General features: G+C 40.7%; 1 protein-coding gene across 8 annotated transcripts in view; it reads right to left on the minus strand.

The window, feature by feature from the left end:
- Positions 1 to 18698, minus strand: part of LOC130203158 (calcium-activated potassium channel subunit alpha-1) — an 81315-nt gene that overhangs the window by 56280 nt on the left and 6337 nt on the right. For all 8 annotated transcript variants that reach the window (XM_056429068.1, XM_056429070.1, XM_056429071.1 and 5 more), the window contains exon 2: positions 12949 to 13092. In XM_056429068.1, the coding sequence (XP_056285043.1) occupies positions 12949 to 13092 (144 nt within the window). The remainder of the gene's footprint in view (positions 1 to 12948; positions 13093 to 18698) is intronic.

An 18698-nucleotide genomic window follows, 5' to 3' on the forward strand; every position in this document is an offset into this window, starting at 1 on the left:
TGGAAATGCCACGGCGTCAGTAAGCTAGCTGTGGGCTACATCTTGCATCCGTTTTTAGTTTTGTAGCCCGGTATTTCTTGCATTTTTGTCCAATTGGTGCCATTCAAAATCTGCTAAATTCATCACGAACAGTTCCTGTTTGCAATATACCCATATATGAACAGACGGTTACCACCGGATCACTTTGAGACGGAAGAAAATGTAATTAATCAAATGAAATGTGATGATTCTGGTTTTGAAGGAGCTTATCCTTCTCCCTGAGCGGTGTGTCTGTGTAGGTGTGTGTAAGTGTGTAGGTGTGTATCTATGCGTGTGTGTACACCGAGTGCATTCCACATCTGGAGGTATTAGAGTACAACATACACACGAATAGAATAGTGACCGTGTTTACATGCATTCGAATAACTGGCTTAGTCGGACTGAAATCGAATTATCCGTTTCATGTAAACACCTTTGTTCGACTATGTGCGGTCCGACTACGATCCGATTAACACCCCTGGATAACTCGATCCGATCCGGTTGCGCATGCTTGAGATCCCGCCGCCCTCCTCCCTCCCTCCCATGTCGTGACCCGGAAGTCGAAAGAGTCGAAAGACACGATAAGTTGTTTGCATTCGCTGTACTCCTATTAACATCATGCAAGAATAGTAGAGGGATGTAGCTTCGCCTTGCTCTCTGTTCGCCATCTTTCTCGAAATGTTGATGATGTTGTTTGTTGTTGGTAGTGGTGAAGAGGTCAAGCGGAAATGGCTGTATCACCACGAGTTGTAATGAAAACAGCGCCACCTATCGTATATGACATGCTTTCGGCCAATGATTCGAATTACTCACTGCCATGTACAGGACTGTCTCAGAAAATTAGAATATTGTGATGAAGTTCTTTATTTTCTGTAATGCAATTAAAAAAACAAAAATGTCATGCATTCTGGATTTTTACAAATCAAACTGAAATATTGCAAGCCTTTTATTATTTTTATTGCTGATTATGACACACAAGATGAAAAAGATACTAGTAGGGTATTAAAAAATCACTTGATTGTCTAATTAAAACTTCACAACACCTGCAGGGTTTCTGAGCCCTTGACAAGCAGCAGCTGTTAAAATTTTATGAGATAGGATTTTTTTTTTTTTTTTAAGCTGTAATCATAATCAGCAAAATTAAAAAAATAAAAAAATGCAATATTTCAGTTGATTTGTAATGAATCAAGAAATATTTTTTTTTTTTTTTTTTGCATTACAGAAAATAAAGAACTTTATCACAATATTTCTATTTTTCTGAGATGTCTGTATATTGGGATAACAGAAGATCCCCCAAAAGATAGCATAGTCCGACTAAAGCAAGATTCGAATTATACCATCATGTAAACACACCGAGTCATTTTAAAACGTGATCGCGATTTAATTCCACTGAACGAAGCCCCTTTCTGCCGAGTGGAAACCCTCGCAGACAGATTGAATGTAATACTCCGGTTTACTCTGCATCAGGCAGAATATTCCCCAGTTGGTACGCTGCACAGACGGTACAGTATCCTGTACTTCACGGCTTCATCGACGCTTTTCTTTTGTGCCTGCGACTTTCACACTCAGAGTAAAACCGGAGGGTTTAAGGGATTTCTCTCTTATCTCGTCAATAAGGGCAGATTATTTCTTTGTCTAGCGGGCTTCCTGTGGAGCAGCGTGCAGCTGCTTCCTCATCAGTAGGGATCACAACCAGCATTACGGAGCGTTCAAAGGGATAGAGCTGCCATTCAGGAATAACATCCTCGCTCCCAATGCATCCTCCTCTTCAGGTGAAGCAACATCAGAATTTAACAAACATTGGAAAATAAATGCCTCGTCTGACATTTAAATGACCTTTACTAATACAAGTTCCTGACCTACACTCATGCCACAACAATCCACTGACTTGATTTATTTATGGATGGACTAAACAAAACAGATTAAATCCAAAAGGTTGCAATGTTAAAGTGGGAACTCGTATACCTAAGATCTTAAAGCCCGAGGCCGACATAATCATTGAAGATCTTACACCTATGGAACAAAATGGACTATTTGTCATTAAAATGCTCGTCTCCGTACAACAAAGACACACAAAATGTTTCATAGAGTTAAATATTCAACATGATTGTCACCTGTATAAATGATAAAGCTTTTTTACGGTGGTTATTAATCAAATAAACGAACATGATGTTTCAGGCGAGGATTGTCTGGCGTCTCTTCTCGTCATACATGTTGCCCTCATTTTAATTGTTACCTTCGCATTGAAAATGCGGAAGGTTATGTTTTGATCGCCGTGTATTTATTTATTTATTTATTTGTATGCGTGTTCCTCGCATAACAAAAAAGTTTGAAACCGAATCGCATGAAATTTGACCATTTGATTCGATTTTGGGATCGATCGGGTCAACGGTCAAGGTCATGGAAAGGTCAAAATCTTCTTGAATCGCATGAAATTTGGTGGGATGATTGGTTATTATCCGGGGACCATTTGATTAGATTTTGGGATCAAATGGGTCAAAGGTCAAGGTCATGGAAAGGTCAAAATCTTCTGTTTACCATAGCGCGGTCAATTCATATCCAATTGGCATGCAATTAATGCCAAAATGTTCATAATTCAATGCCCAATCTTGTGATATTCGAAGGTTTGCGCTCTACCGAGTGCCCATTCTAGTTCCATGATGGTTCAATACATGGCTGCGGGGAGGTGTGTGTTGTGAAGATAAACTACAGTTCCCCATATTTGGCAATTTTTGGGGATGTAACTGGACGTCCAATGATGCCAACAGGTCAGTGAGTCATCTGTGGGCCATAACTTCAGCCTAGTTTTCTCATTAGATTTCTAATATGCCCTCACCTATCATACAGCCCCGATGTATACAGTTGATAAACAATACTTTACGCTGTGCACACAGTTTTTGGTCATTTTAGGTGGCAATAGAAAAGAGTCCCTGCTACAGCCGTGTCTAATAGCTCATTAGACGTTTTCATTCCTGCTTGGAGCTGCTGCAAAGCATCGCGACACAACTGCATTCAGCAGCAGAGGGACCAAGAAGAAGGACGCTAAAGGACGCCGTTGCAGACGTCAGCAGGAGAGGCCGACGTTGCACACGAGGGACAAGGCCAGTGTGGAAAGTACAAATGTCTAGGGCTGTGAGACACAACATTTGTGTCTATGTATTTCTCTTTTCAAAGCACATTATCACACACTTTGTGAATGATGTCAGTTTGAGACCTTATAAACACTTAAATTCAAATACTCTTCAGTCCCAATATTTAAAGACATTCAAAGTCAGTTAAAAATGACACGATGCGATGAAAGACTTCTGGTTCTTTATGGTTATAGTTACTTGTCGCTGTAAGCCTCATCATATCCTTCAACACTTTTTGAGAGTTTGTTTTGATTATAATTATTCACACCGTTCCAAACTTTCCCCAACAGCCGCTGTCCAAAATACAGTATGCGACACATCGATTTATGACTCAATATAAATCATACTTTCTCTGCTTGTGTCCATCACGACCGCAATTGTGAAAAACCAGGAAAATGAAATCCTACGCATTCTTTGCGTTGATGAAAAACAAAGTCAGGCAACTTCCTCTAATGCAGGACGCCACGTAGGAAAAAAGGCCTGTTGTTGTCGGCTAACAGCAGTATATACTCCAGAGGATGGCAGCGCCTGCAGGGCGTCGAGAACCACTCACTTCTTGATCCTCTCCTTCTTCCAACATCAACACACCGATCTCTAATGAGTGCTGCTCAGTGAACTGGAGTAACAGGCTCCTGCTGGTTTGTACTGGTTATCTACTGGGGAAGGAGAAAACCGACATACTGGGGAATCGGTTCAGAGGTTTGTGAGTGCGTGGTCAGATTTTATCCAAAGCTTTGTTTTTCAAGCGAGGACAGAACATGTCTGCTGTGCTGATAAAACATACACTACCGTTCAAAAGTTTGGGGTCACTTAGAAATGTCTTTATTTTTCAAAGAAAAGCACTGTTTTTTCAATAAAGATAACATTAATCAAAAATACACTCTATACATTGTTAATGTGGTAAATGACTATTCTAGGTGGAAACGTCTGGTTTCTAATGAAATATCTCCAGAGGTGTATAGAGGCCCATTTCCATCAACGATCACTCCAGTGTTCTAATGGTACATTGTGTTTGCTAATCGCCTTAGAAGACTAATGTCTGATTAGAAAACCCTTGTGCAATTATGTTAGCACAGCTGAAAACAGTTATGCTGGTGATATAAGCTATACAACTGGCCTTCCTTTGAGCTTGAAGTTTGAAGAACAAAATTAATACTTCAAATATGAATCATTATTTCTAACCTTGTCAATGTCTTGACTATATTTTCTATTAAATTTTCAATTCATTTGATAAATAAAAGTGAGTTTTCATGGAAGACACGAAATTGTCTGGATGACCCCAAACTTTTGAACGGTAGTGTATATTGGTTATTTCCCCAAAAACTATGTTTCCTATACTTATAACGGCAGCAGTAAAGCGAAGTAAGGCCATGAAGTCAGTGAGTCACTAAATCCTGCCGAGGAGGCCGAGTCCTCGTACAACGGGGAGGTCAATTGTACCATTTCTTCTCACCTTTAAACTGTTTATACAACATTGTGATGCGCAGCCTTTTTCTGTTTGGACGAGTAGCCCATGTCGCTGACCCAATTAATGTACAAATAAGGGCAGACTCACCAAGTATGTTTGGAGTCTTGTTCAAACCTTTCTTCCCACACTCACTGACTAATTATCTAACCTATAGGAGCATGAAATGGGGCAAAAACAGTGAGTCCATTTGACTTTTATAAATTAAACTGAGGAATAAGCTATTAAATCAGATTTGTTTTCATTTCAAAAAGTCCTTCCAATGTTTCGATGATGCCATTTGTCCAAGTGGTTTCGTCTTCGAGACTAACTGGGGGCAAATTATACACCAAACCAACAGTCACACGTCAGTATTACAGGCTGCTTTTGTCATATCACACTGGAGTGGAGCTGTTGCGAGCCGTTAAAGGCCACTGAAGGAAACAAAGATGTTCAAATGAGTGAGAAATAACCTTTGTGTTGTAGTGCTGAATGGGAAGTGGCATTTGTGTTGGCTGCCATTCTTTTTCCCTGTTAAACATATGGGTTTTTATAATCTAAACTATTATGATGGCAAACCGTTTCTTTCACTTACTGACTGTCATTGACCTGGCAAGGCCCCCCCCCCTCCCCCTCCTTAGTGTGAGAAAACAGTGGCGCAGGTTTTTAACTGGTTAAATTACAAACACACTTTCCTCTGGTGAAGTGGTGAATCTTGGTATAAATTTGTATTCCCCCAATCCAATATTCTGCGCCTCCAAACAGGTCACTTATATTCTACATAAGTCTATCGACTTGGCTTTGAACCATCAGTCAGATTTGACAGATATTGAAAATAATGGAGGTCAAAACACTGAGAACGGGGATGATCCTTTAAACTGTTGGCAGCTATAGGTTACACTGCGACTTTCCGTGGCCTGAAACCCGAAACTCCGTTTGTCATCGGTCACTGTATAAAGTGAGTGATCTGATCTACGAGCGCTGACGACATCGTCTCTGAGCCGTGACAACAACGCTGCTACCCTTGAAACATTGTTGGGTCACGCCTGCAGGAACGCCTCCTTCATGCTTGATTTAGAAGTCTATTTGGTTTCAGTTTTCCCTTTTTAAATATCTTTTGTGTGACAGATTAATCTTTAACTATACCAAAGCAGCATGTTCTCCTCTGTTATGATTGAGAGACTTAAATGTACAATTCGCACCTATCAAAATACACAGTCAAAATGTGCAGGATAACACCTCAAAGTCCACAGTGGCTAAGCCTGGATTTAAGCACCCTGGAAGCGGCCCAACGAGTTTACAGCGAGGCGTAAAGAGCTTAGGACGGATGCGTCTCCCTCCAGCCTCTCGCTGTCCGTCTCATATGAGGTTGTATCTCACTTGTCTCAAAGTCTTGAAAACAAGAGAAAGAAGCTGACTAATAAATTAAACCGACTGAAAAAGATATACAGACATAAAGTCTGGCACATCTATCGGTGTGTGACTCCTCTCTGTGGCAGGAGGGGTTCTTCTTACAGAGAAACTCTGCTCTGCACCAACAATGGAAATCCCCATCAAGTGGGAAAATGTCAATTATGTTCTGCATCTTGGAAGCTGGACATACTGTAACTGTAGCAGCTGCAGGTACTTTTTAAGGACTGGGTGCGCGCGGGGGGGGGGGGGGCATGAGCTCAGCAGCAGGTGGAGAATGTCTGAAACATTATTGCATAAGATTGGATTTATATCCTGCAATCGGACGCTCAGTACGAGAGCTGAACTTAAAGTCAACTTTCAAAGTTAGAATCTGCGTTGTGACCAGTTTGCAACGCCCACTAACCTCCATATGCACATTGTATCGTAGTGCCAGCTGCAAAAATTAAGTTACCTCATTTACGCCTCCTTTATATATCTGCCTTTTCCTGTGACAGGAGAAGCACGTATTTGATGAGCTTTGAAGACGTGTCCTAATACAGCAGCGGTTGCCAGGTCATTGTACAGCTCATGAAATCTGGTGAGCCAATTTGTGACAGTTGATAATTTTTTATAATACTGCTCCACTGTTTTTTATGCTCTGTGAATATGATGCGGCTCCACAAAACTAATTATACTCGCCATTGTTTGTGCAAAATGAGATCCTGAGCTGAACATGTGTCCTCCACACACAGAGAAGTTCCAAATTAGTAAAGGCTTATCTCACCACCACTAAATTCTGCAGTATAATTAACATGTATGAATTTAGCTAAGATCTTTCTTGGAAAGGGCAGATTGGTTTAAACCAATTATCAGCAGGCAAAAGGCACAATAACAATGTTAACAAGAACTTCTACAGCTCAGAAAACCATCCTGTTCAGATGAAATTAAGGGAAATATCGGAGGAAAATGCAAATGAGCTGCTGATTTTGGTCCATCTGAAAAAAAGTAAAAGCAAAACAGCTTTGTGAGGCTGTACTTCGGCACAGTGGTGCTTTACAATGGTAATGCTTACCATCTTAGTTTAGTGTGTTAGCATGTGAATGTTTGCTAATTGGCATCAATGGCACTAGTTTTACAGATTTATGGACCAAAGTATTAAAAAGAATATCTGATTTTGACATGGCGCTGGTGCAAGATGAACCTTCAATGGCTCGCCAAAGTTCTGAGGATTCACCCTGAAGGAGATGTGGATGATTGTGCCCAACGTTGTTAGCTTTCGAGTCATTTGACCAGCTGATTTAAAATGGTCCTTTTTTTATTTAAAAACTGGAAAAAAATCTCTTCTTATTCATTAATTATGTGTGTAACCGAGTCTTTAAGGTTACACCCCTTATGCCAATAGAATTCTTAAAGCCTTTATTTCAAGTTTTCTCCGTGCTAGTGCACCGACCCGTCCTATCCTTTCCCGTTTTAAGTTTTTTTAAAAAATGATTTTGGAAAGTCATTGAGATACTCACTGCACTTTTAAGAAAATAAAGTTTGTCAGACTCAATCAGGGACAGAAAAGACTCAATAAGATGTTCTCGGTTTCGACTGGGCGCAACAAAAGCAACTCAATAACTGTAGCCTCACATGGCATTGTGTCCTTCGGCAAGGCCCTGACAAAACAGGACTGGCAGCTGCTGTCGCCCGAAAATAGCGACAGACTTAGAGGCGGGCAGAGAGCTCAGTGACGCTCCCACGTTGTTCGCTCTGTTGCACTGGGCGCGGTGAAAGTAACACGCCAGAGCCCACAGGTGTAACACCCTGTTCTGTTTCTCCTGTGTTCCGTGTCTCCTATGTCTCCTCTGTGTCTTCTCTGTCTTAATTGTTTAATTCCCTGCACCTGCCCTCAGCCACTCTTGTCTCGTTACTGTCTGATGTCGTACACCTGTGTTCCCCCCCCTATATATTGTGTCAGTCTTTCCCTTGTCTGCTGTCGGATTGTCGTCTCTAGTTCCGTGTTCCTGGTTCTGCCTGCTTCGACCCTGCCTGCCCTGACTGACGATCCTCTGTCTGCCCCTTTTGGACCTTGTTTTTTTGTAAACTGTTTTGCCTCATTAAAGAGTGCTTTTTTTTGTTATTTATATTGCGTCCAGCCTGTCTCTCTGCGCCTGAGCCTCACCCCGTCACAAAGACCTGACAACAGGTGGCGGACGGCCTCCCGCCTTTGTCCCGAGGCCACAGGCGTGTCGGCAGAATATCTGGAACGCGCAACAACACCGACGTCCATCGCTCGAGCCGAGAGTCAACGGGGAACGTCAAGAAAAGGGCACGCTCGGTATCCGCTCCTCGGTCATGTTCGGCTCGGTCATGTTCGGCTCGGTCCTTCCCGCGCTGCACCGAGCGCTGAGGAAAACGCGTGATTATAAAGCAGCACCTCGCCCAATCCTGAGCCGTGTACAGGACAAGTGCTTCCATCACTTCCAAGTGGCACAGTGGACATGTTCAGTCTCTCTCTCTCTCTACTCTCATCAGTCAAAAAGCTTTTCCTTGCAGTGGCACAATTGCTGCAGCACGAAGAGCCCCTCAGAGAAGGAGGCGAGTTTATCCGCCTGATGAAAGTGCTCTTCTGGCCCACCTATAATTATGTTCAGAGCTCCTCGCTCCCTCGTCGCTGCTGCCGGGCGACATCAAATCCAGACAGCGGTCAAGTCGCCGGCCGATAGAACTTCCTCCACACGTTGACCCCGGTAATCCTAGACAGCGCTGAATCCGCCGCTCTTTGGCAGATGGTCGCGATGACCTAGAGGTGACTCGGAAGAGACCTTTACAACAGGGCTGAATCTGTAACGGTTCAGAATGGGGAGGAGAAGGAACAAATAGCTCCTTGTGTCCCACTGTATCCACAACAACTCACACACACACCACACACTCAGCCAATTGCTTCTCTTCACAACTCAGTCAAACTGGAATGCAAATGAGTAGACGTTATACTGTAAGTGATAGCAATTCCTCTAATGTGAGTTGAGGATGCCCACACATAAATCTGTTTGGAAATCATATTGATAAAGTGCTTTGGATTTAGACTCGTAAATCATCATGTTTACACCTTTTCCTTTAGGATCTTGCTTGTTTTTGTTCTTTGCACATTCATGGTTACAAAGCAAACAGGAACTGTTTGTAGCTAATGGAGCATCACCTTCCATTGTAGGGAGGACTCAGGTGAGGCTCACAGCTAGCACAATGGGAACCTTAGTGTAAATAACTTAAAACATGTCAATCTCACTTGTAAATGGGAAGAACACGAAACACAGGGGCAGAAAAAGAAAAGCCTGAATTCCATTCTATTTAAAATGTAATCTATTGTAGAAGAAGGTTCCATCAATATGGTTCTTGTATTCCTAGAACACCGACTGCATTCAAGTACTTTAAAACAGCATACAACTTTGAACTCACATGTTTAGTACCACTCGCATGCCAGATTTTCACAAGTAACCTTACTTATCCTTACTGATGCATGTAGAGACTGTATCTGAACATTAAGGGATTTTAAACCGAGCAAAAAATAAAGTTAGACAACAACGCAAAACAATCGGAGAGATCATCCTCGACTCTATTCAACCTGTGACTGGGGTTGGGGGGGGGCAAACTGAATGGTGCCAGAAGGCAGCTCTATGTTCCCATTAATAGAAGACCTTTCTCTGGCCAGAATAATAGCTTTGTGACATCTCTTCCCCCCCCCCCTCTAGAACCGAGCCCACGTGGGCTAAATGTCACTCAGCAGGATCCTACCATTTAAGAGAAATCTCATTTTCGCCCCAAAATACTCCAACCTCAGACCCGCTCCATCACACACATACCCCATCTCATCACTTCTTGATGATTACATTCTGGAGGGAAGTGCGGCTGAACAGGAAATAGAAGCGAGATATTACAGGAGACCCACTGAGTTTGTAGGCACAAGCTGCAGCCACCTGTTCAGCCGCCAGAGAGAGCCGTGTTTGTTTTGACGAGAGCAAACAGAAACATGACGACATTCTTCATGAATAGGACGGACGCTCTTGTATGATGTCAAAGTGACGGCTGGGGGAAGGGAAATGCAATAATGCACAAAGTGACAGATGGGATCTCTCCGTGTCCCTGATCTGGGGGAAACCATGTCTCTACATACAGCTGATCTGAAATCAGAGAATGAACACGAGGACTTTTTATGAAGAAGGAGTGGTGCACCAATTTGAAGATGATCCTTTGTAGACTTGAAGGGCGTCGGCGATGTCCTCCCTGCTAATCAAATAGCTCAAAGTTTGATCTCTTAAAATCTGCTGCGAGGCCAGTCAGGCAAATGAACAACGGGCCTCTGGACCTTCCTCAGTTCAGCCCGCAGCCGTTCATGACTCCGCATCCACAGTCGGAGAGAAACGGCTCGATGCGGAGCGAAGTTCACGTTTGGTTGAAGCGTGCCATGCTGCCATCGCTGAGGTTAATACCTCAAATTTCAGTTTGAAATGCCCGATTCCAAAAAGAGTGAGAAATTCATTGATAAATACATAAAACTCCGACAAAGAAGCCATCCGAGGCCTCTGTTATGTGCACTTCTAACATTTACCAGCTTCTCAACCTTTGTCGCAGCCGCTGCTTACAGAGTCAATTGTTCATTTGGATTTCAATTAGTTGTTACCAGGGTAACAGCTTCTCTTCTTGGGGTCGATGTTAAATGGACAGAAACAATCAGAGATGTATGATTTATGACTATTTAGTGTTTTGTCCTCAAGCGCGTTTCATTCAAGGGTCATCTGGGGATTTTGCACCTTTGATGAATGCATCTTAAAACTCATTTTCTTGTTGTCTCATGCATTAGCTTTTCCTTTTCTCCCTGTAAATGTCATTCTGAACAGAGAAGCGATAGTAAGAGTCTGCAGAGACATCAGCCAATGTCTGCTTGACTGATCCATAAACCGCCATCACAATTGCAAAATATTGCAGGCGTCCCGGAGCAGAGCTTCCTTTTTTGCATAATTCATGCTTGACGATAGTCTGTACGGCTTAACATTATTATATATTCTCTCCTTGACTACATCGACTCTTAAGATTGTAAGCAGGTTTAATTGGTAAAATTAATTAGCGGACACGCATTGGAGGATTCACATGCACCGAGTGCATCAAGGAGAAGAACTGAGAAGAAAAAAAATCTATTCAGCCTCTATTGTGCTTTATAACAAAGGCTGCACCTTTAAAATAGGCAGGCAATAAAAAACCCTGAAGTAAAAAGCAGTTTCTGGATATTTCAAGAACAAACAGGTTGTTTGCAACAACTATGTTTTTAAAAAGAACAAAAACGAGGGTAAGGATGTGGGAATAGACCCCAACCCACACACACTTTGGTACAAGTCCCTCTCAGATGGCCTGGAAAAAGGCTTTAAATGTGCCCTCTAAACAGGCTGAGATATAAAACACACATCTGCCGTGTTTAGGTAAGCTGCAGTTGCCATGGTTACAGACGAAGGCTCGCTGAACAGTTGTGTGTCACGCCATCATTGAGACAGGGCACTTGAGCTGCACACACAAAAACATACACACAAAAACACACGTATGAATTGAGGGGAGCGTTGGTGATTTCGAGTGAAAGACAAGGAAACGCAGGGTGGCAGCTCAGCTAATGTCCAGCTTCTGTGAAGCAACACGTTGCCGTCACCATCCGCCGTCACTAGCGTCTGTGCTTAAAACTGAGAGACGATGCCTGGGGGACAACCGGAGTTCAACCTGAGTCATCAGAGTTCCATGTGGCATTTGGAGGAAGAAGAAAATGTGCTGTTTTTAGCCCAAACAGAGCAAAAACATAGTTGTATTTTGTTCTCTGTGTTAATCACCTCCCTGCAGAAGCTTACAGCAAATATTTCACTCCGCTGCATTTTAAATAACATACACCAAAAGCAGGAACATTATCATACAAATGTGATGCACATATGAGTAAAGCAATTGACATGGAGTGTTTGTCCCAGTGAGAGACCTATACAATTAATCAATTTTGTTTACAACAAATCCGCCCCTCCTCCACGCACGCACACACTTTTTGTTACCACAAACGGGAACAAAGTGGTTAGTTAATATTCCACATCCAACCATTATGCTCGAGTGCGGCTGCCCACATTCATGATGAATAACCTGCATGTGCCGAGCCAACTGGAGTCGCTGCGCCACATATAGCGGGGTGGGACAAAGCGGGATGAGCCCCGAGCACTGCGGCAAGCCTTGGCATGGCGCTCCCACTCACGCCATTTCATTTCATCACTCCTCCGTCATACTGTTGCATTGCCAAGCACTTGCATCCAAATCATCAAACACTCTTGTAAAATGAAGAAGAAGAAAAACACAAAGCAGCAGAACCTCCAACGTACTGAAAGTGTCCTCGACTCGATGAGGTTACAGGTTACGGTAAAAAAAAAAGATGAAGAAAATAGGATGTGATAAGGATCTCATCACATGTGCTCGAAAAGGCACGAGTTCCCCACATGACACTGTCAACAGACACGCCGGGTGTCATGGTAACCACTCCGGCTGAGCGAATGCAATTGGTAAACTCGACATGTCCCTCCCTCCTTCCGTCCTTCTGGATCCGTTTCCCTGTGCTATCTGAGAGCATTATGGGGTGTGACCTTAACACACTCTTTAAATCTCTCCTCTTTTTTTCCCCCCCTGGCTTTGTTTTGATGGGTCTGCCTCTCACGACATGAACTGCAAAATGGTGTCTTTATGCGGAAGCAGAAATAAATGTGTGCAAATGTAAGTGTGGCGCGGGCTCCTCCTCAGGTAGGTTTCTGGCCTGGCCGATAATAACAATTATTTTCCAGGACCTTTTATTGACAAATATATGAAGGAGTTCAACCAGAGTGCTGATAGCCGTCATGAGGAAGTTGGGAGGAGGAGGGGGGGGGGGGTGATCACGATCGACTGCCACGCTTCAGCGACCGCGTGTGAACTCACCAGGACTCTTCCCGTCAGTGTCTGAGCGGAGATCATGACTCCGGCCCAGTCTTTGACCGAGGTCATCCAGCCCACCTCGCTGGCCGGCAGGTCGTTCTTGTTGATGCGCTTGATGCCATTGCCTGTGGTGAGCCGATGGACCTCCTGCAAAGAAAAGGATGCGGAAGGTAACTTTTTTTTTAAACGCACAATGAGGACATTAAAAAACCTCTCCATATTCATATGAGTAAATTGTTTTTGTTTTTTTCACATTCAAGTTTTTTTTGAAAGCATTGATGCTATAGTGTTCTAACCTAACCCTTGGCAACCAACTATTAACAGCCTTTTTTTCTGTGATAGTGGATCAATGCCTGGAAAAATCCTCTTATATAGAAAACAATATGTGTTCCACCGCTATATCAGTTCAGTGTAAGATGAATATTTTCCAAACCTCAACACATTTGTGGACACCAGGCTGCTAGTGTCCTAGCATCCAGGCCAGAGAGAGGGAGCCAATAGGTAGACCCACTTGAGGGCTGGGGGATGATTATTAGTCTCCAGTTAAGGTTACAGGAGCAGCAGTGCAGACGAATTTTTTTTTTTTTTTTAAAAAGTAAAAGTACATTATATTTCATGATTATATATATATATATATATATATATACATATATATATACATACATATATATATACTATATATATATATATATATATATATATATATATATATATATATATATATATACTATATATATATATATATATATACATATACAGACTGTCAGAATAATTAGAGATATTGAAGTTCTTTCTTTTTATTTTCTAAAAAAAAAAAAAAAAAAAAAAAATCATGCATCACAACTGAAATATTGCAAGCCTTTTTTCTGATTTATTGCTTGATATGGTTTTACAGCTTAAAAAAACTCAAATATCCTATCTAAAAATATTAAAAAAATGAAAAAGTATACTTAGTAGATAAACAACAAATCACTTGAATTGTATTAATTAAACAAACACCTGCTGCAAGCCTTCCTGGTACTGACAAACACTCAGCTGTTATAAATCTTTTTTACTTGGTCTGAGGAAAAAAAATTTTATTTTAGAGTTTTTTTTTTTCTTTGTTTGCTCAAATATAATAAAATATTAAAAATAAAAAAAGGAAAGCAATTGCAATGATTATTATAATGAATCCAGAATGCATGACATTTTTTTTTTTTTGTTTTTAAAAAAAAAATAAAATAAATATATTCATATTCTCTAATTCAGATTTTTACCATATATATATATATACATATATACATAGATATATACATATATATATATATAATATATTAATAACAACAAACAACAAAGAAAAGTCAAACACAAATCACAACTTGAGTTCCATTGGTTTTTTTTCTCATTGTCTTGACCCCCTGACCCCACAACGTTAGCTTCTGAATGCTACGTTCTCAAGTCAACAAGTCCTTTGATCTCAAACATCAGAAGACTATTGAAAGTGTGTCAGTCAAATCTAGTTGTTATTGAAAGCGTGGAGAATGAAAAAGAGAGCAGGCGGTTTGATTATTTCTTGGCCTACTTTTATGAATGCAAGACTTGCAATCAACGATACGGTACTAATCTGAGTTACGGCTGCTCGTCATCATCGGTCTCCCCGTGTTCAGGGGGACCGGTGACGGTCTCCCCATCGCGTCCAGCCTGACGCTGGTGTGCTCCACACGGGTTCACTAGTCACACACGGAGCAGCCTCCGCTGTCAGAGTTAAATATGAGAGGCTATCGCAACCTGCTGACAGGGCGGAGTCACCAGAGAAGTTCACAACAATAGTTTTTTTCAATTTCAATCGGCTCAGGCACCGGAAAGAAGCACCGAAATGTGCGTTGCGTTTCGGTCCGGGTAATACCGGTTGTATTGGAACCGGTACCATATTGGCACCGGGTTTCGGTACCCAACCCTAGATAGGACAGCCACATGATTGATCCAAACGTGTGCAGTCCAGAAGCAAACGCTTCATTTGAAGCCTGACGAGATGTGTGTGTGTGTGTGTGTGTGTGTGTGTGTGTGTCTGAGTGTGTCTGAGTGTGTGTGTGTGTGTGTGTGTGTGTGTGCGTGTGTGTGTGTGTGATCTAGTGATGCCGTGCTAAATAAATGTGTTCCAACTGAAGACAGAGATGTATACAAACAGCTCACAAATGTTTAGCTTCACTTTTGAAGATAGGGGTGGACAAATTACTAAAAAACAGCTGCCGTTGTGATATTTACTCAAAGTGGATTTGTTGGAGACTATTTGTAGCCTTGGATTTGGTGAGTTAGTGAGTAAATATGTCAGCAGGACACAAGTTCAACTTAAATAAACTACAGTGCAAAGGTTTGGCTCTTTTATGTGTCTTTAGCTAATTAGTCTAGTGATATATATATATATGTATATATATATTTATTTGACTTAATGCACGACAATTATTGACTGTGACGCTAAAGCCTGATATGACTATTTCTGAGCCATAGAGCCTCCAATGTTGTCCAAAATTACATTAGTGCGCCACATGCTGCATTACGATGAGTCGATCCCACAGTATTCTGCTGCTATAAATACTCTATAGTCTATAGAGCCACAAAGTATAATAAGACTCAAAGTATGAGAAGATACGTTGAGTAATGTTTGCTAAAAAACAGCAGACTTCTCCTTTAAAAGGTTAAGTATTATGAAAAGATTACAATCAAAAATAAAGTTCCTTGATCTAAAACTGTAATTTAAAAAAAAGTTTAAAAATCTTCACAATCTGATTGTGAACTTGTCTGTAAGAACAGAGAACATTAGAATTGTTGAGAGAAAAGTGCAAACTTAATAAAAACAATTACAAACATTCTCATTAGCAGAGGAAGAGAGCTCGTTAAGACCCTCATGTACCATGTTCAGACCTATATCCAAATTATCATAACAGCAAAAATAATCTAAAACAAACATCTTGTTTTCTTTGCCATTCGATAAATGGGAAGTAAAAAGTTGAATAGCTGCCATTTAGAACTAAGGATAAGGGTCAATAAAAAGAGGGTTTTTTCAGAAGGGTTTTCCATAATGCCGCCCACACATTTCAACCCTCTCCATCATTATTACGAAATAGCTGGCTGCAGCAAGTAATTCAATCATGGTCAGAGCCATTAGTCACAGACCAGCAGGACCACCAGCAAACCCTGGTACACTTCCTACAGCCTGTCCAGAGCCCCGCAGCACTAACCTGATAACACTATAATAACATGTCCAGCTCACTTAGTATCTAATGCGGCCAACGAGACGCAGGAACGGAAAAATTCTGTGAAACTGCAGGTTTGAAATGAGGCAACAGGTGCCAGCTGTTTCCAGGCAATGGCTCCAGTATCTACTTCAGAGCGCACACAGTTCTCATTTGAGTGTAGTGCATCTTTTGCTTCAATAAAATGGGTAAACAGGCACTTTTGCACTCGTTATTTTACATGCTTTTCCAAACCACTAAGATTTCTCAAAAGCTACATCATTTGTATTGAGAAAAAACTAAATTCTCATTCGGCAAGTCATGAAACAGCCTCTGGGGGAATTCAAGTTAAATCTCCGTTGCGAATCCCCTGAAGGAGATCAGGGTGAGTATATATAATAAATATATTATAAATGCCTTTGGAATTCAAAGATAAGCCACTTAATATATAAAGTTTAGTGGATTTAAATATTCTAAGGAGATAGATATTCTCCTCAGATTTGTGCCAATTTTATTTTATTTTTATCTTGAGGAAGAAAGTGCTGAGTACTTAGCAAATTATTATTACTTAAGAATTAGTGTTTATATAAAAAAGGGAATTTTTACAGATTTTACATGAACAAAGTGTAATGGTCATAGGGACACGTAAACAATACTTTTATGAATGAAATGTTACTTTCTTCTTCTGTGGTTTTGAGCGCTCTCTTGAATAAGATCAAATAATCCAGTTGATGTCATAGTGATGTCATGAGGGTTACCGTGATTTAGGATTGACAAAATTAAATATTTGAAAGAATCTGCACGAAGGGCACTAGTGAAAGACACTGTCCAATTGCATTTTGGGAAGTGTAGGATTCAGTTTTTTTTTTGGCATTTGACCCTTATTAGATAGATAGATATATACTTTATTCATCCCCAAGGGGAAATTTGTCGTAACAGTAGCAGCACCAATAAACTAAACACACAAGAATAAAAAATAAAATATAAAACAAAAGATAAAAAACAGGGATGAAAGATATTGATATATACAAGAAGTATACCAAGTAAAATATAAAATAAAAAATATTTGTATATATACAACATATATGCATACACAATACACAATACTAATGACAAATTAAATTAAATATTTTTAAAAAAACTGGAAGTCAAGTTATCTCCACCTCTCTTCCCTTTTCCTGACAATCATAATCAAATATAGGTTAAAGTGAAGAAACACTTTTGTATTTTTTTTATTAAAAGGTTCTCAGCCTCTTTTTTTCTACGCAATTCTTATAAGTCCCACAGCCTTATGTTGGTGCAATAATACATCATTTAAATTAAATTGAATGTTAGCTAGCTTCAGTCAATCTCGTAACTAAATAGCGTTATGTAATTAGAGTATACAGTATATTTCTTACCTATCAAACTTTATAACTAGTTTAGTCTTGGTATAGATCGGGACTGTACATCAAAGTCCACGCTAAAAACACACTGGTATTTCCTGTAAATTTGAAAATACAGAAGTTTTATACAGCAGTATTTTTGTATTGTGATTTTTAGGCTTTATTACATTTATACATTGCCTATATGGGACTAAATTTGTTTGTCAAACAATATTGGTAAACTAACGACATACATTTACAATTGAAAGAGATCAGTATCGTGTTTGTTTTCATCTCTAAAATTGTTGTCGTAAATATATGACACGTGATGGACGGCGTGCACGACTCTTTTCCTTTTTAAATACTTTGCAATAACATCCCGATTCCGATTAATTCTTCTCTTCTCTGAACACTCGGCCTGAAGTATTCATCTGCCGGTGCGCCTCCCTGCTTCAATGAATAGAGCGACGCAGGCTGTGTCGAGGGAAGCGGTTGAGGCTTAATTGGCAACCCGCTGGCATCCCCGAGCACTTTAATGACCAAATCTAAAAACGCACACTAAAAACACACTATGGTATTTCAAAATGCCAGAAAAGGAAGAGATCAAAGATTAATGATTTGTGATTCATGACACGCTTCTGTCCAATTATTCTTTAAAAAGGGGGAGGGTCATCTTACGGTCACATGCAGGAAGAAACATACATCTCTAATGTACACACACCAAGGCAAATTCTTCATGTGTCTAATGTAGCAAATACATGTTTCCGATTCTGATAAGATAGAGAGCTGCATTTATTTATTTTTAAACATTTAGATGTAAATGTACTCTAATTCCTTCTTGCAGGATAAACATTGTTTTAGTTGTGCGTATTGTGGGTGTGATATTTACTTTAGTAAAAGTTGTAGCACGCACCAAGAGGGTTAAACAATCTTCCACCGGACTTTATTTAAATGAAATTAAAAGATACAATTTTAATGTAGCTGCAGACACCAGAGAAGAAGATGGAGTCATTACACCCGCTCAGGCAGGTCATCTCCTCTTGGTCACTTTGATCAATAGTCAGATCCTCCAAATATAGGTTACTCCATCTCTCCTAAATCTAGTCCCCCTGACACCAGAGGTCATTCATCAACTTTGCTCGCCTATTCTCGGGATCCACCGAGAACATTTCTCAAA

Source organism: Pseudoliparis swirei, chromosome 13, assembly GCF_029220125.1.
Source record: "Pseudoliparis swirei isolate HS2019 ecotype Mariana Trench chromosome 13, NWPU_hadal_v1, whole genome shotgun sequence".
Classification (NCBI taxonomy): Eukaryota; Metazoa; Chordata; class Actinopteri; order Perciformes; family Liparidae; genus Pseudoliparis; species Pseudoliparis swirei.